The 25438-nt window shown below is 40.3% G+C and overlaps 1 protein-coding gene across 1 annotated transcript; it reads right to left on the reverse strand.

Moving 5' to 3' along the window:
• Window positions 1-15674: 15674 nt before the first annotated feature.
• On the reverse strand, window positions 15675-22794 carry UTP23 (UTP23 small subunit processome component). The gene is made up of 3 exons (XM_004431124.3): window positions 22520-22794; window positions 19106-19280; window positions 15675-17946 (listed from the first exon to the last, which is right to left on the reverse strand). Exons 1-3 carry the CDS (start codon window positions 22705-22707, stop codon window positions 17566-17568), a joined length of 744 nt encoding a protein of 247 aa, XP_004431181.1. The 5' UTR covers window positions 22708-22794; the 3' UTR covers window positions 15675-17565.
• Window positions 22795-25438: the final 2644 nt, after the last annotated feature.

Genomic DNA, 25438 nt, shown 5'->3' on the forward strand with positions numbered 1-25438 from the left:
GTTTCTGTAGAGAAATCAGCTGAGAACCTGATAGGAAATCCTTTGTACATTATTTTTTTGTTTGTTTAGCAGCCCTTAATATTTTTTCTTTGTCATTGACTTTTGCTAGCTTTACTACTATATGCCTTGGAGAGGGTTTTTCATGTTGATATATTTAGATCTATTTATTTCATTCACTGGTATTTCCAGCTCCTTCCCCAGGTTCGGGAAGTTCTCAGCTATTATTTCTATGAACAAGTTCTCTGCCCCTTTTTCCCTCTCTTCTCTCTCTAGAATACCTATAATCCTTATGTTGGATTTCCTAATTGAGTTGGATATTTCTTGGAGAGTTTCTTCATTTCTTTTTAGTCTTAGTTCTCTTTCCTTCTCTGTCTGGAGCATTTCTGCATTGCTGTCCTCAATATTGCTAATTCTTTCCTCCATATTGTCAGCCCTGATGCTTAAGGCTTCCAGAGTTGTCTTTATTGCCTCTATTGTGTTTTTCATTCTAAGATTTCTGGTTGGTTTTTCTTTATAGTTTCAATCTCTTTTGTGAAGAAATTCCTGATTTCATTGAGTTGTCTATCTGTGTTTTCTTGTATTTCATTAAGCTTTTTTATGATGGCTATTTTGAATTCTCTGTCATTAAGGTTATACATTTCTGTGCTTTCTGGGTTGACTTCTGGGTGCTTGTCATTTTCCTTTTGGTCTGGAGATTTCATATATTTTTGCATAGTGCCTGTCGGTTTTGGTTTATTTTTTCTCATAGCGAAAAATATAGGGTCGCAGTTTCCTCTTGCTGCCACTGGGTGGGGGTCAAGGGCTGTATATTCTGGCCCACCTCGATCCACAGATGCTCTGGTTGGCCCATGGCTGAGCTGAGGCATGGCTGAGCTGAAGCATGGCTGAGCTGAAGTGTGGCTGAGCAGAGGCTGCTGGAGGTGAAGTGTGGGAACAGCTGGGACTGGAGCACAGCCAGGCCAAGGAAGCTGCAGCTGAAGTGCGGCTGGGCTGAGGAAGCTGGAGCTGGAGCACCGCTGGGCTGAAGAAGCTGGAACTGGAGTGTGGCTGGCACCACACTCAGCTGGAGCATGAGCATGGCCAAGCCGAAGCAGCTGGAGCCTGGGGGGTGTTGAGCCGAAGGAGCTGGGGCTGTGGCATGGTGAAGCCAGGGCAGCCGGGGCTGTGGCATGGTCCAGCCAGAGCAGGTGGGGCTGTGGCGCAGTGAGACCTGAGATGCCGCCGCCTCTCGTGCTGGGGCGCGGGCATGCCCTGCCGTTGGTGGAGCCCAGGTGCCTGGGGGTTGCTGCCCCAGGGGGCAGGGCGTGGTCACACTGCTGCTGCTGGTGGGGCCCCAGTGCCTGGAGGCCGCCACCCCTGGTGCCTGGGCTCCTGGGGGCTGCTGCCTCTGGTGACTGGGCCGAGCTGAAGCGCAGCTGTGCCAAGGCTGCAGGGCTGCTGTGCTGAAGCCCTGGGCAGGCGGGCCAGGTGGGGGAGGGGCGCTTACTTTCACCTCCCTGATCTCAGAGGTCTCTCGCCTCGCTGCAGCTCTCTACTCTCCTGAGGGGCTAACTTGTCAAAAGTACCCTCAAAACAGTTCTGCTCCCTCCATAGGGGGATTCCCCACTGCTGTGAGGGGTCTTGGAGAGCTCCAGTTTTCCCGGGAGAGCCGCCCCTCCCACCCTCTCTGAGAGCTGCGTGGTCTCAGTCTCAGGGTCGCAGTCCTTGGCGAAGGAAGGGAGCTCCTCTTACCTCCTTCCACTTACTCTGGGGATTCCAGAACCTCAGTCCTTGGGTGTACAGCTGCCTGGGTGCCTCAGATGTCCCCTGTGTTGTGTGAATAGCTTCTGTTGGAAGATGAATGTCCTTTTTGTTGTGTCTTAGAGGGGGAGAGTTCCATGGGGGAAGCTCACTCTGCCATGATGCTGACGTCATTGCCCCTTGTGCCCTTTTCAGTCTCTTTCCCTCACTCCCAGCCCCTATCAACTACTAATCTTTCTCTGTCCCTATGGTTTTGCCTTTTCCAGAATGTCGTGTAAATGAAATCACATAGTTTGTAAACTTTCGATTCTGGCTTCTTTTACTTAACATAATTATTTTGAAATTTATTCATGTTGCTGCATATATCAGTAATTCATTTCTTTTTGTTGCTGAGTAGCATTCCATTGTAAGGGTGTGACAGAATTCGTTCCTCCTTTTTCCTGTAGATGGACACTTCAATTGTCTCCAGTTTTTAGTGACTATGAACAAAGACGCTATAACATTTGATACAGGATTTTGTGTGGACATACAGCTGTATTTCTCTTCAGTCAATACTTAAGAATGAGATTACTGGGTCTTTCGGTAAGTGAATATTGAACTTTACAAACATCTGCCAAACTGTTTTCCAAAGTAGCTGTGCCATTTTTCATTCCCACTAGCCATGTACAAGAATTCCAATTGGCCCACATCCCTGCCACCATTTGTGTTTCTAATTTAATGATTTTAATAGGTGCGTAGTGGCACCCTGTTGTGGTTTTGAATTTTATTTGTTTTAACCCCTTGATTTGAATACTACTGAAGCCAATGAGATCTAGAGCGTTTACTGCTATTTATACAAAAAAAAAAATATTCCTCAGTTGTACTTGTGGGTCCTGAAAGAAGCACTTAAAATGCTAAACAAATTTTAATCACTGATTTTTTAAAAAATATTTCTTATTATTTCATTATTGAGAATGATTACCCTCTTCTCCCATAAAAAAATTAACAACCACTGTTCTATAGCACGTAAAAAATTTTAAATAAGAGCAATGAATATTTATTGAACCCATCCTCTGTACAAGGCTATATGTACAAATCATTACTTGCCCTTTCTCCAATATCCATTCTTCTCTTCTTTCTTAGTAATAGGTCTCCTGGTTTACCTGGGTACGTGGCTAACTGGAATAAAGATTATATTTTCAGTGTCCCTTGCAGCAAACTGTGGCCACACATGGAAACGTTATGCAGCAACTTCTAGGATCCTTCCTTAAATGACAGTTGGCATGTGCCCATTGTTCCCTTTCTACTTTGTCCCTTCCTCCTACCCGGTGGCTAGAGCTAAAGAAGCCCCTTAGTCCATGACTTAACCTTGACAATGAGCTCATGCATAGAGGAGCAATAAGATAGAAGCAGCCTGAGTTCCTGAGAATTTTGTGAACCACACCAGCCCTGGACTGCCTACCGCTGGATTTTTATATGAGAAAAATAAATTTCTATCTTGTGATAGATTGAACAGTTGCCCCTAATCTTCACTTCTCCCTTTATCCAAATTCTTTCCACGGCCTCATCACGGGCAGAGTATATTTCCCATCCTCTGACTTTGGGCTGGGCCGTGTGACTTCTTCATGGGTAGAAACAACAGTGTGGTGGTTCTGAGTCTGGGCCTTATGAGGCCTCCAGCATTTCTGCTTGCTGTTTTGTGCCTCTTTCTTTACCAGAAGAATAGCTGTGGTTAGCCTAGCTCCACCCCAATCCTAGGAGGAAGGAAGCCATCCAGTCAAACCACAGACCTTCAGTGAGAAGCAGAGCTGCCTCGGCTGCCACCACCTGAGAACCATCCAGTTGAGCTCAGCTTAGATCAGCCAAACCACAGCCAACAATTGTAAGAGATTATTGACTTAAGCCAGTGAGTCTTGGCATGGTTTACTATTTAGGAATACCTATTTGATACACTTGTTCAAGCTACTGTCTTTTGGCCTCCCTGTTATTCAGAGCCGAACCAAATCCTAATTAACTCAGATATGAAGGAGCACAAGAAAAAGCCCAAGCCCTCCAGGAGTGTGCAGTCAAAATGGGAAAATAGGAGCCAAGTTAATTTAATGAGAAAAGGAAAATCTTTTTTTAAAAGGCTGCTGTAACAATAGGATATATCTATATAGCAAAAAAATGAAATTTGACCCATAACTCATTGCATACACAAAAATTAATTTGAGATAGATCATAGACCTAAGCATAAAATCCAGTGTTGAAATAAATTTCTAGGCCCAAGATGGAGCCCTCTTGCCTGGGTGCCATGTTAGCAAATTGAAACTTAAACTTTTGTGTCCCTGTAAACACTCTGCTTGACCAGAAATGCAGTGTTTCCAGTCAGCCAGGCCCCAAACACCAAGCCAACTCTGGGCTCCATGCTTATTTCCTTGTTCCTTCTCACCACAACAAGGTTGACTATGTGGCCCCAGCCAGTCAGATATTTTCTCTTCCTTGTTCTTTATTCTTTATCCTGTAAAAGCGTTCTTCCTTCTGCCCCATTTTTCAGGTTTCAAGAAGGAGACTATCCACTTCATGCAATGTTAAATAAAATTTGTTTGTAGCACCTAAATTGTTTTCTTTAATCATTTTTTAACACCAGAAACATAAAGAATAAAAGTTATATTTCCTAATCTGATTATACTGAGAGCCCACAATGTGCTGCTTTAATAAAAATAATTCATACAATTCACTAAATACTTACTATGTGCCAGACACTGAAAAATACTTTTACATGCATCATTTTACATCATCCTCAAAAACAACACCATAACTCCATACCCCCACCATATTTGTAGGAGATAGCTATGTTTTTGCCTGACATTCATTCCCGTTATTTTGGTCACGACACCTGAGTTTCCTTGGAGGCCCTACTTCTCCCTTATACTTACTCCCTGTGGTTTCTCTGGCACTGACCTCAGACTCTGGTTCCCAGGTCAGACATTTGAAATCTTGATGTCATTCCCAGATTCCTGGTGCTGCCTTCTGTCGTCTTAGTGTTACGTTTACTCTAGATGTGTGGTTCCTAAATTTAACACGCAGAAGGATCACCTGGAGAACTTGCTAAAACAGAGGTTCCTGGACTCCACCCCCAAAGATTCTGACTAGTAGTTATGGGGTAGGGCTCTTCGATTTGCATTTCTAACAAGCTCCCAGCTAATGCTGATGCGCTGGTCCTAGGAGGTGGGAGCTCGTTAAAAGTGCAAATTCTGGGCCCCATCCCAGACCTACTGAATCAGACTCTCTGATTTTTAACAAAATCTCCAGATGATTCTTACACATGCCAAAGTTTGAGATCCACTGTTTCATTAAGTACTTTTGAACCCTGACTTCATGTTAGAATCACTTGGGGAGCTTTTAAAATATTCAGAAGCCCAGGCACCTCCCTTAGAGATTCTCATTTGATTTCCTGAAAGATCTCATTAGAGACAAATTTGCAGCCAAGGAATGAGAAAAGCTGCTCTGAATTATAACGTTGTCCTTAGGAAGGAAGATAGGGCCCAGGTACGTGCCCGCAGAAGTTGGCAGTGCGGGGAAGCAGAGAAAATGGCGGTAAGGGAACAAACATTTATTTTCTTAGATCATTAAGTAGACTTCTAAAATACAAGTTTTAACGGCTGCATAGTATTCCATCATAACCTGTGAACTATTTATTGAACGTGTACTAAGTGCCAGACACTATCTCATTTACAATCCATATTAAGCCTATTTAGTCATAAGAATACTGAGGCTGAGAGGAGCCCCAGTTGATTATCGGACCTGGAACTGCCTGACACCTAGACCCAAGTTCTTCTCTACACCAGAGGTTCTGAATCTGGCCACACGTTAGAAAAACCTGGGAAACATTTAAATTACACATATACCTGGACCCCACACCAGACTAAAGGAATCTAAATCTCTCAGGCAGGGTTTGGGCATCTATTCGGTTTTTTTTCACTATTCCTCATGATTCTGATGCACAGTAAGGGTTAAGAACCACTGTCCCACAGCATTCTGCTTCTCATGCTGATTGTCTACATCCCTGTTTCTAACTTCCTTTCTCCTTTTTCAATTTTAGCAGTCACTTTCTTCTCCCTCTTTTGTTATTTCATCAAAGTCACCAAAAAATCTCTGGTGGTCCTGAGTGTGTTTAGCTACAACATGATCGGGACCAGATACGCGCTGACAGGACATTACATCCAGAAAGGCTCGAGTACTTTCTCATTGCAGGAGAAATAATGGGGAGTGGTGAGGAGTTGTCTTCTCAGGATGTCAGAGCAGACTGTATATCAGTGCCAAGGACAACGACACAGTAGGAAGGACACTGAATCAGACAGCACCTGTGAATGTGGTCAGATGATGGCTCTCTTACAATCAGCTTTTTTTTTGGAGATAGCAAGGAAAGACACAGTGTATCTCTGTCCACTGGGAATTAGAAATGGCATCTGGAAACAGAGCTTCAGAATTGATGAGGCAGCCCAGTAGGAAGCCTTGCACTATAACCACACTTATTCCAAAAAATAATGTGTTTTATGGGTATCAGAGTGCACACACATGCAACCACACCCTGTCTCTCTCAATGCCCCGCATGTACACACATATTCAGATTACCCTCAATCAGAAGAAGTCATAAAGCAGAATGATGAGAAAAGTAGAAAATAATTTTTAGAGGCAGATGAAGTTAATAATATTTCAATTAGTATATACGCTATTTTGCCAACCAACATATTTCTAAATATTTTTTCCTTTTCACCAAAATGTAGGATTCTTTTCTCTAACTGCTGGTTATTTTCAAATGCCAAAGTGCTCAAAGAATAAAGTTTTGAGCAACGTGTGTGCTATGTTGGTAAGCAGTTAGATGGCCCTATCTTGTTATACGTAAAAGACATAGTGTGATACTGACAGTTATGAGTTAGGAAGGCTAGAGACCCTGTAATACAGGTGATAATCAGAGAGTTCCTTTCATCCAAGTCAATTCATTCATTCATTCGTTCACTCACTCATTCAATACTTATTAAGCACCTAGATGCCAGAAATGACATCAAGCACTACTAGAAAACAAGGATGAAATAAAATAAGGTCTTTGAACTTTAACCAAAGAAAAGCCTAGTGACAGCTCTAAGTGTCTAAATGTATTGTTTCAGAGAATGATGATGGGACATAAAAACCCAGAAGCTGTCAGGATTAGGGGTGCTCCCTGCCTGACCAGCTATCTGAGCTCACCACTATTCCCAGGGGCTGCAAATGTGGACAGCACATGCAACAACACCCATGGGTCTTCCAAACTTCCATGCCATTCCTTGACAGTTTCCTTTCCTGCCCTGCTCTTTCTGAATGTGGAAAACTCTATAAGTGCCAGTATGAACGTTATTGTGTCATATAGCTAAACAGCACCATGCTCGCGTTGCTACCCATAATAAAAGATTTACATTTGTTAATTCAGTTTTGGAGATATAAATATTTCATTACACAGGGATTATCATTTTCACATCAAGTTGAACAAAACGTCATCGTAAAATAGTTGTGAAAAGTGATAAGCATTTAGAAGATTTATCTTTTCAGTATTTCCTGCCTGTGGAAAGGTTTAGATAATTTGTAACATTTTGGCATCTAGAGGGAACAGATGGCATCTTTCTGACTGCATCAGAGAGTGGACAGTGAGCATTAGCAAGCTGGCAGAGAGCCACTTGGGATTAATTCATAGGTGAAGAAGAAATGAAATGATAGCGCCCAAATAGCTTGTCAGTAATTTTTTTTTGACTTTAAAGAAACTGGAAACAATTCATACATTTTCTTTTCTTCTTTAGCAGCCCCTAAAAACATCTAAAGTGCAGAAGTATATTTTGTTCAATCAGCTTGGTTACAGCACTAATTCATGAATAAGTATGTATTGGATAACTACTGTGTGTATAATGCTTTTTTAACAGCTTTATTGAGATATAATTCACATAACACAATTCATCCATTTAAAGTGTACAAATTCAGTGATTTAGTTTACCCACGTTGTTGTACATCCAATCACCATAATCAACTTTAGAATTTTTCATTATGCTGAAAATCCTACACCCCTTACTCCCTACTGGCCCCCATCTCTCCCAGTCCTAGGTATCTGTTTGTCTACTTTCTGTCTCTATAGATTTGCCCATTTTCGACATTTCATGTAAATGGAATCATACAATATATGGTCCTTTGTAACTGTTTTCTTTCCCTTAGCATAAGGTTTTCAAGGTTCACCCATGTTGTAGTATGTATCAGTATTTCATTTCTTTCTATTGCCAAATAATATCCTATTGTATGGGTATACCACATTTTGTTTACTCATTCATCAGTTAATGGGCATTTGGGTTGTCTCCACCTTTTGGTATTATGAATAATGCTGCTATGAATTTTCATGTACAAGTTTTTTGCGGACATATGTTTTCATTTCCCTTGGGTATATACCTAGGAGTGGAACTGCTGGATAATATGGTAATTCTATGTTTAAGCATTTGAGAAACTGCCAGACTGTTTTCCAAAGCAGCTGCACCGTTTTACACTCCCACCAGCAATGCATGCGGGTTCCAATGTCTCCACATCATTGACAACACTTGTTATTTTTTGTCTATTTAATTATAACCATCCTAGTGGGTGTGAAATGGCATTTCATTTCCATTTCTCTTTTCACTTTCACAATAATGTTATTAGGAAGGTTTTTAGAGGGGAGAGAAAGGTCGTGAGACAGTGCTTTATAATCTTTAAAGATTATCTTAGTGCTTAGATGCGATTTTTTTGCCTGATCCCTCCTCCCCTCTCTTTGTAATAGTACCCCTTTTTTTTTCTTTGGTGGACTATCCCTTATCCAATCTCAGTCTGTATAATTGGAGTAGAGCTGACCCCTTCCCCCTAGCTCCACAATGGACACAAGAATCAGGCCTGGCTAGTTAGAACCCTTGCAATAGATCACGGCCTAGTCAGGAGAGAAAAACTACACCAGTTATGTGAACAGAGAGAATTTAATATAAACAAGTATTAATTAAGTATCAAGTTGTTAACCAGTAACTAATAGGTAAAAAGACAACGCTAAGAATTCTGGAGGTAGCAACTGCAGGAAGCAGCTTCTGCCCTCAGAATAAGGGGAGAAAGGGAAGAGGTTAGAATTATTAAAACTTAGATGCCTGAAGAAGGAGCCCTGTGGAGCTGAAACCTCTGAGGAGGTAGGCTCTAACCCATTGGTGTTGACGTCACTCAGCTCAGAGGAGGGGCCCCGAGGGCCTGGTACACAGACAGATCTCAGAAAAATGGGCTCCAGCCAGCTGGTGCTAGTGACTGGTTCTCTGGTTGGGGGAGAGGAGTGGAGGCAATACAGCTGTTTCTGCAAAGTGTTGCAAAACTGCTACTGCTAGAGTGAAGAAGCGACACTCACAAGACGCTCAAGCAGTGAAGGAGTCTACAGGAAGCTCACAGGAAGAAACACGTCCTTTCCTCCTCCACCCTCCTTCCAGGTCCTGCCTCTAGGGTCCCTCACTGGCAGAATCAAGGAGAAAGCAATGCCACTGGAGAATTGTGGTTTGCAGAATCCCAGCTCCAGCATCGCGATGTAGAGTCTAGAAAGGTGGGCTTGCAGCTGGCACAATCCATCCCTTTGGCTACTCAGGATCCATATGCACCCTTCTATACATGTTTTAACTTTCATACAACAATTAAACAACCCCGTTTCACTTAACACGATGCAACTATCCTTCATACAAATGAAGATATTCTCAACCTCTTCACAAAATAAGAAGATGCAAAGTTCTAACAGTCATTGTAGCTATTTCTGAGCCATGCTCATTACTCCTCAATTTCAATATCAGTCCTGTCTGAAATACTGTTACCTAAAGATTAAATGGCAGAGTTAACCTCAAATAATAAAAAAAATGTATAAAATAATTAGGGAAAGGATGAGAGAGAAGAAAATAGTATATATGAGTGTATGATTGTTATATATATTACGTATATATATAATGTATATGCACACATATTTATATCATTTATATTACATATACATATATACATACACACATAACAAGAAAGGAAGAATATATTCATCGCTGTCAGAGACATACTTTATGTAACTGGTCACATGGCCATAGTTGATATTCTAAACTTCCTCCTTCCACTATTGCATTAGTTATTTATTGCTGCATAACAAATTACTCTAAAACTTAGTGGTTTACAACAAGAACAAACATTGATCTCACACAGTTTCTGTGGGTGAGGAATTCAGCAGTGGCTTAACTGAGTGGTTCTGCCTCCTATGAAATCGCAGTCAAGACGTTGTCTGGGTTGCAGTCATCACAAAGCTGGAGGAGGGCTAGAGGATCCGTTCCAAGTTGGCTCACTCACAGTGCAGGTAAAATGATGCTGGCTGTTGGCAGGAGGTGTCCTTTCTTCTCCATGTGGAATTCTCCATAGGGCTACTTAAATAGCTTCACAACATGGGAGCTGGCTTCCCCCCAGAGCAAGCGATCCGAGAGAGAGCAAGAGGGAAGCCAGTTTGTTTTTTATAACCTAGCTTCAGAAGTTACACACCATCATTTCCATAATACCAATACACTATTGGCTACATAGGTCAGCTCTGTCCAGTGTGGGAGAGGACATACAAGCTCATGAGTACCAGGAGGTAAGAATCTCTGGGCACCATCTTGGAGGTTGGCTACTGCAACTACACATTCAATATTTCCTTTGACCTCAGCCAGAATCTCAATTTGTTCTTTAATTGGTGAGGTAACACATACTTTCATTCCTGAAAAGTCTGAATACACAGTAGTTCAGCATCTTTTTGTTTATAGTAGTTTTCAATTAACATTTACTATTGGACATAGAAGAACTAAGAGACTCTCCTAGATTCCAGAAATAGTCCTCTCATCCTGTAGCAGCAATGCAATTTGCCCTTGGAAACTAGGATCAATCATTCCAGCCAGTAGAGTGACTCCTTTCTTTGCCTGTTGATTCAGGAGCATACTAAAGAAACTTCCAAATGACGTGGTGGAGTCTCATCCGCTAAATTGATGGGATTATTTTTATGCCCTTGGTAGAAGTATTTCTCCTTTGGGAACACGATCTCCGAGCCAGCAGAGCTCAAAGAAGTGGAGGGAGGAAACAAAACTTCTCTGAGTGGGTTATAAGATGTAATAGTGAGAAGAGCTAATCTCACTTCCATCCCTTAATTCCTTGACCCATGTATTCTTGCTATGGGAGGGACACACCAGATATTGGCCTCAGATTTAAAGCTTATACTGTATCTTGTAAGAGGTTTCAGAGTGTTGTCTCCAAACTGGCACTATAAGTAATGGTGTATATAATGAGACCATTTAATACCACAAACTGCCTGATCAGAAGTAACGTTGGTGGAACGCCATTTCGGCAAATAAGGCATTTTGTTTAAGTGATGCTGGCAGAAACATTATGGGAAAGAAAAGAAAATCCATATACAGAATGGATTCTGTTCCACTAAGGATAAATTTCTACTCCTTCCATGATGGAAGGGATCCAGTGTAATCAACCTGCCACCAGGTGACTGATTGGTTCCTTCCCCTACTTCCCCAGGAATGGTGCCATACTGGGGGCTCAGTGTTTGTCTCTGCGTGGCATGTTAGGCACTCAGCAGTAGTGGTAACTAGGTTAGCTATGTTGTTGAAGCCCGTGCATAGTCTCCATTCCTGCCACCCTAACCACTTTGTTCATGGTCCCAGTGAAGAAGCACTCAGTTGGCGGGGAAAGAGGCTGACTGACATCTATACAAAGTGTCATTTTGTCCACCTGATTATTGAGAGCCTCCTCTACGGTGAGTGCCTATTGAAGGACATTCACATGAGACATAAAAATGTTCATACTCTGTGCCCACTCTGAAAGATCCAGCCATATACCTCTTCACTAGACATCGTTCCCACTAATCTTCCAATCCTATGCTTTCCAAGTCCCTAACTATCCAGCCAAGCCATTAGCAACTGCCCATAAGTTAGCACAGATTTATGATTCTGGAAATTTCTTAATCCAAACGAAGTGGGTAAGTAGATGTATTGCTCAAAGTTCTGCCAATAGAAGGCTTTCTCTTCATTGCTCTTTCTGGGCCACCTATGAATGCGGCTGTAACATTACAGCTATCCATTTTTGGTTGTTAGCAGCATATAGTATGGAAACATCTATAAACCAGGCTCAAGTATTTTTCCTCCTCTGTCAACTGATCACAGGAAATCCCCATGAGGCTGCTGGTGTGATGAGGAGGCAATGCAGCAGAGATTGGTGCCCAAGAAGTATGAGACACTCACTCCTTGTATGTGCTGGACCTGCATTAAGCCTGATCTCTTATATACCATTTTGACTTGACGCCCACGCCCAACTTCATGGCTTAATGGGCAAATAACGTCCAGTTAACTACAAAAAGTTCAGGTTGTTTGGTCATCTGATGTTCCATGCCTAGCTCTCTATCAGGACCCAGTAGTAAGCTTGTAGCTCTTTGTGAAAGGATAATAGTTATCTGCAGAAGAGGATATGAATTTTTTCCAAAACCTTAGACGTGTGTGCCATGATTCTTATATTGTACTTGCCAGAGACTCCACACTGCTATATACACAACACTTGCTACATCAAGTATCATTGGATCTGATAGCCCAAGCAGAAAAAAGCTTGCACTGCAGGCTAGACTTGCTACAGAGCCTTCTTTTCTCTAGTCCCCACACAAAACTCTCAGCCTTGTGGGTTACTCAGTAACTGGGTCAAAGTAACAAACTAAAATGTTGCATATGTTGCCTCCAAATCCCAAAATGGCCTACCAAGATTTTGTGCCCTTTTTTGAGTGATAGGTGGTAGTGGTGCAGCAATATGTTTAAGAGTTTATTCTGAGGTGCTCCAGACCATTGGACCCTCAGAAACTTCACTTTTCATAGGGTCTATCTCCCACCCTCTGGTCCATAAAGCTTGACTTAGTACTTGCTACTTCCTGCTCATCAGATTCAATTTGCATGTCATCAATAGAGTAAGCCAGTGTGATGTGTGAAATATCAAGATGATCAAGATCTCTGTAGACTATAATATGGCTGAAAGCAGGTGAGCTGCCTTAGCATGAAGGTATCCTATTGGCCCTGTCAAGGAAAAGCAAACTGCTTTTGGTGGTCCCAGCAAATTGTTAAAAATTGGGGGAGGAAAAATGTCCGTATCAGGCGCCAAGAGCTGTGTGGACTTGTTCCAGCAAAGATATTACATCTGAAAGACCTGCTGCAAATGACCCTCTGATTAATGTTAAGATAATCTACAGCCACGTTTCAAGATCCATCTGCCTTCTGCATAGACCAAATAGATGAGTTAAATGGAGATGTAATAGGAATCAACACTTCTGCACCATTCAAGTATTTGATGATGATGATAGTTCTCTCTCTAATTCCTCCAACGATGTCCTATTCCTTTGGTTTACTATCCTGGTAGGGAGGAGAAGTTCCAACAGCTTCCCCTTGACCCTTGATGCCCTAATGACTCTTAGTGTATAAATGAGAGAGCCACGATGGGGATACAATCGGTTGCCTAGTATGTCTTTAACAATTATATATTCTGGAACTCAGGAAAAAACACAAGGTGGACTCATGGACCTACTGAGCCTACTGTGATTCAAACTTAGCCTATAACTCAATTTATCACCTGACCACCATTAACCGCCACTTTGAATGTTGGACCAGCAGCATTTTGTGTCCCTAGCAATTAGCATCAATTTAGAGCCAATATCTAAGTAATCCTCAAAAAGTCTGGATATTTCTATTCCCCAGTGCACATTCACTCTAGAAAATGGCCTCAGGACCTTTTGGGGAAGGCATTGAGGAAAATTTGTAGCAGTGTTTCAGGGTCCTTCCTCAAAAGAACCCAGCCTCCCCTTAAATTAAGGAGCTCTGGGCCCGTGAAGTGGTTTAGGTCTGGAAACTGGATGAGAGGCTATGACTCTCCTTTGTGGTAGACCTGACCTTATTTTCATTTATTCAACTAATATGTATTGACATGTAACTCCTAGTACATTCTTTGTCCTTAATATTATAAAGGAAAACGAATGATGTAGTTGTATCTGATGAAAAATGTAATTACAAAAACTACTTCAAGTAGATTCATATCCAATATTACTAATAAACCTTATGTCTTGAAATGTCAGCTAATGAAGCCATATAATGGCAAAGATTTTTTTAAAAATAATTTATCTTTACTCTCCATTTTTTTGTGTATATTTTTAAATGTACAGTAGTAAACTATATAGTTAATAAATATACATGTTATAGGCGTATGCAAACTTTTTTCACTGGCAAGGATGTATGACTAAATGTTCGGAGGTCACCAATTAAGATCATACCAGAAATTAGTTCCTAAACTCAGTCCAGACACCTAATCTTTTGCCTTTATTCCCAATTAGTCCTCGATCTCAAATTATATATATACACATGGAGTTATATCATTATATTTTTTCATTTACACCTAAACTAAGAACTCTTAAGAAAAATTATAGTACAATTAAATGACATATTTTTAAAACATTTTAAAGAATACAAACTATTCATTCCACCCACCCATGAAAAACTATTAATTAAACCTGTCAAATCTGCCTTACCTAGATGCAGACATAAAATACAATCTAACTCTATGCATAAACAGAAGACAGGAAATCTTTTTACTTTTGAAATTCAGTTGCTCTGAAATGACTTCTAGTTTTAATTTACGTACTTGTGGGGGTGAGAAGTGGCTGCAGGGCTTCAAAAATATAGGGAATACAGAATCCTGCCCAAACTCAACTACAAACACTATTTTGAAGTGTTCATAAAAGATAGTGGTTTTCAGAAACACTATCAGTCTGGCAAACTTCAAAGAGTTCAAAAGCACATGTATTCCACTTTTATCCCCAACAAAGCTAGTAGCTACCCTCTAAAGCAGAGGTTCTCCTTTTTTTTCCCAAACCACAAAACAGATTATGATCACATGTGCATACTCCCAAAGATATGAGATCCTTTGTTATATCTTTTAAAGCAATTTTACTGGGAAAACATATAAATGACTAATCAAAAGTTGTAAGATATTAAATAGTATATTTTGTAATACACTGTATTTTTAATATTTTAATTTAAAAATTACTTTTACAAAAATGAGTTGACTTTTCCAGCTCTCCACTTCAGACACTATTAATAGGCAATTACATAGCACTGAATAAATATAAATAAGTATTTTGAGTTCCTGGACCTAATTTCAATGTGTGTGTGGGGGGGGGGTCCCCAAACATCAACAAGCAGTGCTCTGACACCAGCTGGGTGTCCTACAATTCAGTTCAATTGTGACACTATCTACCTGGAGAGAGCATCAGATTCCACAGGTTAAGGGTTCAGTCCTACAAGACTCCCCTACCCCCCATTTCAGATGCCAGCCACAAGCCCAGGTTGTTACCTCTGCTTCTGACCGATGGCTATAAATCAGAAGTTCCCACGTCTCTCTCCTTGGTTCGATCAACTTGCTCGAGTGGCTCACAGAACTTAGAGAAACATTTTACTTCTAAATTACTAGTTTATTATAAAAGAACATAAGTCAGGAATAGCCAGATGGAAGAGATGCATGCGGCAAGGCATGGAGGACAGGGTCAGAGCTTCCGTGCCCTCTCTAGGTGCACCACCCTCCCCAAATCTCCGTGTGTTCACCAACCCAGCAGCTCTACGAACCCCATCCTTTTGGGTTTTTATGAAGGCTTTATTACTTACACATGATTAAGCCATTGGCCATTCTCCTGCTCTTCTCCCATCTGCAAGATTGAGGGTGGGACTGAAAGTTCCAACTCTCTAATCACACGGTCGCCTCCAATAACAACCAGCCCTCATCCTAGGTGATCATTAACATTTAAGTTGCCTCATTAACATAAGAGACATCTTTAAGCTCTCATCACTTAAAGGGTTTTGGAAGCCATGAGCCAGGAACCATGAAGAACAAATACATATTTATTATAAACCACAATATCAGAAAAAGCTTTGTTAAAAAGAGGGAAACCTAAAATTTATGCATTTTAGCATACTGAAGTGAATATCATCAGTGTACATTTCACCTGTTTTATCACTTTGTCTACATTGATTTGGTAATCCTAACTCTTGTCATTAATGACAAATGTTTTCTTCACAGGAACTATAGAACTATATTCACTTTTTTCTAATAGTCATGCACCGCATAAGGACATTTCAGTCAATGATGGACCGCACATAGGACAGCAGTCTAGTAAGATCAGAAACATACAGCCTAGGTGTGCAGTAGGCTATACCATCTAGGTTTGTCTAAGTGCACTCCATGATGAGCACAATGACAAAATCACCTAATGAGGCATTTCTCAGAATGTGTCCCCTTTGTTAAGCGACGTATGACTGCACCTCTGCCTTCCTTTTTAAAAATGTTCCTACTGCTAAGAATTTAAAACAGAATCATGAAATGACAATCCAAACACTAACCTGGCTTGCCAGACAATACAGCCTGTTATTCCCAGTGCAGTTAAAGCTATAATTCCAGTTTCCACCCAAAAAAGCATCTCTGAATTTAACTTAGAATGACATTTCTGTAGGAATGTTTGAATTGTCTCCAATTTAAGAAAAGTCATTTATTTTAGCCATTAATAAGAATTTATTCATGATGTACCTCATACCTGATGATGATACACTAACAATACAGGTTAAGAACCACTGCTCCAAGGTGTCACAGGCAGTTCAAAGCCAGGAGCTACTCATCAGATTCCACTTTTTCAACAACTTTATACTTCACTCTTACAGTGCAAAAACAGGGTAATTTTCGCCTAAGGATGATTAAAACAATTGGGGAAGGGGCTGAAAAAGACAAGTTTGATTGTTCAATTTCTAATTTACACACTTTAAGAGCATATTTATATGTTAGTTACACACTTTTTAAATAACAGATTCATAGCCAATCTTAGAGAGTATGATTTTGGAATTTTTGCTATTGAAGTTAACATTTGCATCGGAAAGAAAATCATCCCCCCTCTTGGGCAAATGGAACTCAAAAGCAAGTAAAGGAATTTTTTTTGCCTAGAACCTTATAAACAATTAAGAGTTTCTCCAGGGAAGTGAGTGAAATTATTTTCAACCAAGAATTCCTTATCTTGCCACATTATCAGTGCAATAAATATGAGGGTAGACACACTGGTTGAGTCTCAAAAACATACTTCCTACACACTCTATGCTCCACCACAGCAACAGTGAAAACCAAGAAAATAAAACGAAGACTCTAGGAAACAGAAGTCACAAAGCAGATCTCTGGATAAGGACAAGAAGCGCCTAGGTTATAGCTGAGCAACATGCTCAGCAGAAAACATTGCCACACTGCAGGATGGAAGGCTCCAGGAAAAGTATCTCAAGGGGTAAGAAATGAGCTGATAATATCACATGGTAGCAGCATATTCATATTATTTGAAAATATAAGGTAAATTCTACAACTACTACATGAGTTGAAAGAGGACGTCTCCTCTGTGAATGTGCAAGAGGGACTACCGCTCTTTTTGTTACAAGCCTTTTGACACTATTTGGTTTTTTTAAATATCTGCATATAATAGGGGACGAGGAGCTGCAGGGAGAAAAAGACAAGTTTCACATCGAGAACAACCTCCAAAGTCACTGAGCAAGAAAAGTGAACGCTGTCACACCTAAACCCATCCACTCTGTTTTGTTTTTTTTTACAAATAATTTTAGGCAAAGGCTTATGGGTCAATATTCATTTATAAAAATAAGTTTAGTCTTTATCCTAAGTACTTCCACAGCTTTAAAAAGAAATTTATTTTTTACATTTGAATGTCTTTAAAAGTATCCAAAGGATTCACTATCCTTCTGCATTCTGCTTTTCAGAAAGTACTTTTGAGGTGGATCTGTTCCGGATTCTTTTTCTTTTTCTTTTCTTTTCAGAGGCAGGTGATTTTGTATCCTGTGCTTTTTTCTTTTTCTTCAAACAGCTAAGAGGATTGGGGCCACTTATTTTCTTGCGCTTTTTTCTTCTCTGTTCAGTGGTTTTCACTAAACCCTGTTCCTCTTTGAGTTGCTTGATACTCTGTTTCTCATGCACTGACACAAGCTGACCTGACTCGACTGCTTTAACAAAGGCAATTGTTCTGGGAGAAGGTTTGTCCAAAACTATAGTGTTCTGAATAATAAACATGAGAGGAATTCCAGGCTTTTTCTTTACTTTCATAGACAAATTCTGATCCTATTAAAAAGAAAAATAGAATTATTTAGTTCAAATATGTCAATTAAATAAGATGCCTTACATAGATTTCCAAGAACTTAAAGAGGGTTATATTAAAAATAAAAGAGATCACAAGTTTTATTTTTCAAATCAGTATGTCTAAAGAAAGGAAGAGAAACATAAAAACTGAGCACAAACAGTTAAGTAAGAACTGGATTTATCAATATTCTAGGACCATAAATTACAAACTAATGCAAAGATAAATATGTTAGGTGGTATCCCTTGCTTCTACTCTAAGATATGCTTCAGAAAGGGTCAAGAATGCTTGGAGACTGAAGGAATAGAAATAAAGTAAAAATTAGCTGACTCAGATTCTAGATTCAGCTTTGCCTCTAAATAGGTAATTTTAATTCTGAAAGCATATTTAAGAAAATCTGTAAGTATGTGAACTCCTTCATTAATATCAACGCCAAGAATCTCTCTTCTCCTACCTCTCAATCTTTTTAAAAGCCTGAAACTGTTCTATTTTGGTGGTACAGTCTCAATACAAAACATGACTTTTTGAGAAATAGTATAAAATACAGAAACATAAAAAAACATTTTGAAGATAGAATGTAAAATCTTTGCTCTACTTATCTTCCTTTCAAGAACTCTAAAACATATCATCACAGCTCTATGTCAATAATTTCTTATTTTAAAAAAGGAAACTTCGGGGGCCAGCCACGTGGCATAGCAGTTAAGTGCGCGTGCTCCGCTGCTGGCGGCCCGATTTCGGATCCCAGGCGCGCACCAAGGCACGACTTGTCAGGCCATGCTGCGGCGACGTCCCATATAAAGTGGAGGAAGATAGGCACGGATGTTACCTCAGGGCCAGTCTTCCTCAGCAAAAAGAGGAGGATTGGCATGGATGTCAGCTCAGGACTGATCTTCCTCACAAAGAAAAAAGAAAAAAAAGGAAACTTTGGTAATTAAGAAGAAAATCTATATGCTTAAGGTTCTCTTCTCAAATTCTCTAACGACAACTGTTTTTATTGAATGCAAATTACCTTAAAAGCTTGTATTTTAAAAAGTTGACACACTTCAACAAACCACTGCCATTAATTTTTTATGATTATAAACAGCTCCATATGAACTATAATTAGAAATGATTAAAATTGACTGGTTTTAAAAGTAATATCACCTGTGATGCCACAAAATAATGATGAGGATTTCCCTCTTCAACCATGGAAAGTAGACATTCTGATCCACTCACTGCATTCTTGAAATGGGAACAATTTCGAACCTGGCATTTTTGTGCAATCAGTTTTGCCCCATATAAGTCCTTTCCCAAAGTTTCTAACTCTTTTAACACACACCTGAAAAAAAAAAATGTTATTAGCAGCTCACACTTAGATACATATCAGTTGTTCACATAAAACAAGTATAAAAAATAATAATTTTTTTTAAATAACACTATACCATTACAATCTGAATTTGTCATATGGTAGCCACAAATCACAGAGTACCCATTTCACTCGTAAAAGACCTGGAAAATGCATACACCAAATAGAAGGAACAACAATAATAGTCAAAATTTACTTAGTGCTTCTGTGCCAGGCAGTATCCTAATTTATCTTTACATAAACTCTCGATTAATCTCAAAACAGCCCTATGAAGTTAGGCTGCTTACTTTAAAATTATCCTGATTTCAGAGCACTTCATTCTGAGAGATTTCAAGTAATGTGCCCAAATTCAAATTAGTAAGTGGTAGAGCTGAAATGTGAATCCAAGAAGTTTGACAACAGATGCCTTGCCCCAACCATAGAGCTACACATGCTTCTACTTCAAGTACAAATTGGTACACCTTCAAAATATTTTCAGTTCAGAAAAGTCAAAATTCTCAAGTCATCAAGTGTTTAAAAACAATCACAATATCCTTTCACTCTTCATTTTCATATTAACATAAGCCAATGTTTTTCAAAGTGTCATCGATAAACTAAATATCACAATGACAAAGTGATATTAAACTGTATTATTTCTAGCACCTTTCTCATCCCCAAATCTGCACCTCTTGTGGAGGAGTCCAATATTAGCATTTTAATAAACTCTCCAGGCACTTCTTCCATCACACTAAAAAAAAAAAAACTATTGAGTCAAAGATTTCTTCAAACCTAGCCAGCCCTTGCCAAACTCTAGCTTGCCCGACCCCTTTTGTCACCGCATTAGTTTTTGTTTTTTTAAGAAAAGAGATTTGCTTTCTATAGTCATCAGTTTTGACCTCTATTTTGAGTTTCAGGCCCAAATTGCCAACTATTTATTGAATTTTCTATGAATGACCTGCCATCAGCTTTTCTAATTCACCATGTCTAAAATCAAACTGTTTTCCTGCCTTGCTCTATTGAATTTATTATTATCTTCCCAGACACCCTGGGTAGAAATCTGAAGTCCTATTTGACCTTTTCTTCCTCACCCTCACCCCATCAGCTGTTAGCTCAGCGTTGTTATCTATCTCAGTAATGTCTTCTTGTAGAACCCTTGGGGTCTGCCTCTCCTCTCCCAGGTTCAGGCTCCCATTATTTCTTGACTAGACAACCAGAAAACCGGTTTGCTTGTCTTCACTCTCTTGCTTCTCCAACTTACCCCTCACATGATTGCAGTTACCTTTTCTAAAAGATAGTTATCAGGTCTGATAGTATGCCGCTGCTCTACTTCCTCAAATTAAACTTCAAATTTCTTCAAACCTGAATACGAGTAAACCCTCCAGATCTAACTACCAGTGGCAGCAAATACATTCTACAGAAAAACAAGTGATCTGATTTCTTAAAAACTTAAATAGCAAATTTTAACAAGGTGGGAGAAAACTGTTATAGTTACAAAAGACTTAAGAGACATAGAAATCAAATGCAATTTATGTACCTTGTTTGAATTCTGACTTTAAAAAGGCGAACTGACAGAATATGCTTTAAAATAAACCATCAGTAAGGTGTGGGGGTGTAAGGATAAATGAAACAAGATTGGCCATATCAATAATTACAAAAGCTGGGTGACAGACATTTCATTATACAATTCTACTTTTGTGTATGTATGAAATATTCCAGAAGTTAAAATAAATTCTTTAGGGAAAAAATGCTATAGAATATAACTTCATGCAGTACTTCTCAACCTTTTTAATATCACAGCACTATATTCAAAAATGTTAATATTTCTATAGAACACAGGGATAAATGGACAAGCTACTTGTAGCCAGAAGCAACCAACTCAGGGGCACAGACTCTCTAAGGACTTGTCTGGCAGCACTAAAAGGATCAAAAATTTGGGGGTATCTATAACCCATCTGAGGACTGCTTGAGCAGTTCTGAATATGGAAAGTTATTCATCGAGTAGTGTTATGTGAGAAAAGCAGGCCATTAACATCATACACACAGTCCATTCTTTTGTGTGTGTGTGTACGTATGTATAAAGAACTGGATGGATTGATATAGCACATTTTAACAGTGGTTACTCACTGGTGTGGTATTATGGGTCCTTTTAACTTTCTTTTTTCACTTATTTAAAGTAAATATTCTACAATAAAAAAAAACCTACTAAGTTTCTTAACGGTAGTTCATCAAGATCTAGCCTCAATCTGTCTTCTTCCCAGCTTCATTTCCAACTACACTGTGTGCTCTAATCTCTTCCCCAGGCACCTCACGAGCAGCTCCGTGTCTTTGTTCAAGAGATCCTCACAAGGATTGTCACACCTCTTTTCTGTCACTCAAAAGAGTCCTTCCACTCAGAACCCAACCGTGACTGGGCTCAAAGTTATCTCCTCTATGAAACCTTCATGATTCCATCCTCCCTCCCTCCTATCCCCACAAGGTTCCATCCTAAGTGACGCCACACTGATGCAACAGGGAAACTTTAGATCTGGAGTCAAAACACACAGATCAGAGGTTGATATATGCACTTTCTTGGCCATGAGGGCTGGGAGTTTGTCCTGTTCACCAAGTTATCCTCAGGGGCTACAGCAGTGCCTGGCATATGGCTGGTACTTAATAAAGACAGTTAAATAAACAAATGACCTTGGGCAAAGTTCTTAATCTCAAATCCTGATTTATCTTTCTGGGAATCGAAGACGTTATCTCACAGGGCAGTTGAAAATTTTTTATTTAAACTAGGAAAAGCTATACAACTAACAATCATTTAAAGGGGGTAGGTTTTGGTTACCAAAAAATACCCTACATACACTATACCTCGTTTGATCCTTACAGCAATCCTACACGTAGTTACGGTCTCTTTTTTTCAAATGAGAAATCCCAGGCTCAGAGAGGTTAAATATCTTGCCCGAAATTACAGAGCTGGTAGGAGGGGGACCAAGATTCGAAGCGCTGGCGGACTACAAAGCATGTGGTCTTATTGTCCAGGCTAACGGCACGTGAACACTTCAGAGCATTGTACTTTGTCTACATCGTGGATACTCCCCTGACCTCCTTAGCGCCACCACTTAACTGTCCACCCCTCGTGGACGGGGCGCCGGGACCCTCGTGGGCTCCCCACGGAGGCCTGTGAGCAGCGGCCTGGCCCCCACCGCACCCGCCGGGCACCCCGCGCCACCCGCCGGCCCCGCCGGGCCCACCTGGTGGTGCACAGCTGCGTCTCCCCCATGAGGTAGCGGGGCAGCTGCTCCCGGAGCTGGATGCGGCCCCGCAGCGCCGCCTGACAGAAGGTGCCGTCCAGCAGGATCTGGTACGGCTCACGGACTCCGAAATTGTTGCGGAAGAAGCCGAGATGCTTCTTGGCGTGTTTCTGCCTCGTGATTTTCATGCCTGGCTTAGCCGGACGGACACCACCGGACCAGCTAAGCCGCAACAAGCGCCTCCCGCCGGACCTGCTACTGGCAAGGCCAGCTTCTCCCGGAAATCAGGCGCCCTTTGGCCCCGGAAGCAAACGCCCCCATCTCACGGGCCTGCCGGCTGTTACGTCACGCCCAGGCGAGCGCGCGCTTCACCGCAGTGCCCGCGCTTTAAGGGGCGCGCCGTCGGGGGCGGAGCTTGCGCCTAGGCGGGAAACCCCTGGGTGCGCGATTACGCTCAAGGGCGCACATGCGCAGTCGTAGGCCAGGTTAAAAAAAAGTCTACGCGCTGCGCTGAGGCATTTCCTCAGCCTGTCCAAGATTGGCAGTTTAGTAATCGATGATAATCCTGAAGCTTACCATGTTCCAGGCGCTGTTCTAAGTAATTTACCCTATGTTATTTCCTTTCATGTTTATAATTCCCAAGTGAGGGAAGGAAAGGGACCAAAGGATATTGGACAACTATGGGCAGGTTTCTAGGGGTTGCCTGCCTGTAAAGAAGTTAAGCACGTTTACTAAGGGCATGTCGTTCTTTAGTGTGAGAACTATCACTGGAACCCAGGTTGCCTGCCTGAAGTTCAACTTCAACTTCTTGCCACCCCCCCTAGGAACTACCCTCGCTCGGGAGCCAAATGTCAGGGCAGAGGGTCCCACCCTTTTGCATGTCCTCCTCTTCAGACCATCCTAAATCTCTCACACGGAGCGTTTTGTAAGGAACTCGGAGAGTCAGAATCCCAGAACTGGAGTGCTGGTTCTGCCCCTAACCCAAGCTGTTTGACCTTGAGCAACTCCCCAAGAAAGCTGAGTTCAGCTTCCTCACTGTCAAACTGGTTGGCAGGACTAGATTATTTTAAGAATTCTTTTTGTGTCTATAGTCTCTGAGATAGGAAGACTACATACTGGGCTAGTAACAGGAAGGTACAAAGCTGACTGAAAGTTTAGAAATTACTTGGTCGACTTGATTAATGAAGAGAGTGAATCAGAAAATTTTGAGTTTCCCAGAGGATGATTGCCAAGTATCCACTTCAATTCAAGGCAAAATAATCAAAGAATGGGGAGTATGGAATTTTGCATTTTTGTCTTGGCCTGGAATCTGTCCCAGATCTGGTTTTGGCTAAAGATTGAGAGAAAGAACCAATGTAGAAAAATGATTTACAAAGTGATTGAGATGTATTATTTGTATTTGGGGTTTTATTAGAAAATATAAGTTTTTGGAATGGAAGCTAAAACCTTCTATAATGTTAGCCCTGTCCTGATTCCCAGGAGAACATCACTTAGATGGCTGCTTTCATTTCAATGAGAATAGATTTAGGAATTGGAAGCCATGAAGAATTATTGTAGGATTGGATTCATGGTTCGTGACTTTAATTGCTCACTACTTTCCAATTTGAATTGTCTCTTTATCCCTGTGTGCCAACCCCCCACTCCAACTATACTCCCACCACAAAGAAATTATACCGCCCCAGCCTTGCAAACCAGTTCAAACATTTAAAAAAATAGGCTCACGGATTAATCTACCAGCTGTCCTGTTTGCCACCTTTCACTACTAAGAAAAATGTGGTGCGGGACTAGGGATTTGAGTCATATTCTAGTGTTTTTTTTTAATTTACTAAACTACAGCACAATTTTTTTCAAGCTTTGTGTATATGACAGTGCCATTTCCACACCTGACTCTTATTTCGCAAACATGAACACAGTCTATAATGGTGATTATCAAGTTTAAAACTATTTTCTATTACAGCAGTGTTTCTCAAAACACGATCGGGACATGCAGAAAAAGTTCTTAGTGTGCTTGTTTAAAATACCGATTTCTGATTCAGAACAAGTGTTGAAGGAGAAGGATACTATTCAGAGAGGAAATGACATTTATCACAATCTCAAGTCATTATTATGCATGTTAGCGGTCCTGAAGGACCGTTTGCAGTAAAGCATCACTCTTTATTCAACAGGATATTTTTATTAAGTGGTCCACTGAATACTTTTTGGCTCATGACCTAGTATTGGAAAATCAGTATTTGGCCAGAACCAAGGCAGAAGACAAATATTGCTGTTATTGGATGAACTATTTGGATATAAGTTTAAATCTGAAATTTTACTTTGAAAAATTATTGCAATATCATTATTAAAAATTTTAATAGTCATTGAAAATTTTTTTGCCCTTATAGTGCGGGAACAATAAGGTCTCAGCATGGCTAGCTGCTAGCTTTTGTTCTCAGGTCACTACACTGGACATTTTCCATGACAAATAGACATTCAGCAGAGGTAGGTAGGGCTTTATTTTTCTTTATTTTTCATACTCTTCATATTCTTTAATATGTCTGAATCAAAATAATTTATAATGTGATGTTGTTGTACATGATTTTGAAGTTTTTTCTTCATGAAATTTTGATGAAGCCAAGTTGACATGAGAATGATTTATTCTTGCAAGGTGTGACTAATTCCCAAACAAGACTTCCTCATGAAAGATTCATGGCCTAAATGGAATTAAATAAGTAAACATTAAATACAATTCATAAAGGTTATTTTGTTTAATTTCATAAATGCTAGTATACCAGATAATTCTTCAAAGATATCTAATGTGATACTCTTCTGTTTTACATCCATGTTTAAATATTTGTAAACATTTGTTAACACTCATTAGCTTAAAAAGGATACAATGTTCTTCCTAATGTTATTTAGCTAACATACTTTCTATATAAATAT

Source organism: Ceratotherium simum, chromosome 23, assembly GCF_057802395.1.
Source record: "Ceratotherium simum simum isolate JZ-2026a chromosome 23, ASM5780239v1, whole genome shotgun sequence".
Taxonomy (NCBI): Eukaryota; Metazoa; Chordata; class Mammalia; order Perissodactyla; family Rhinocerotidae; genus Ceratotherium; species Ceratotherium simum.

Coding starts and splice junctions, on each gene's coding strand:
- UTP23 (XM_004431124.3), bottom strand. CDS start 22,707: ATGAAAATCACGAGGCAGAAACACGCCAAGAAGCATCTCGGCTTCTTC. Junction 19,281..22,519: donor ACGCAGCTGTGCACCACCAG/GTGGGCCCGGCG, acceptor TTTTTTTTTCAG/GTGTGTGTTAAAAGAGTTAG. Junction 17,947..19,105: donor ATTATTTTGTGGCATCACAG/GTGATATTACTT, acceptor TCTTTTTAATAG/GATCAGAATTTGTCTATGAA.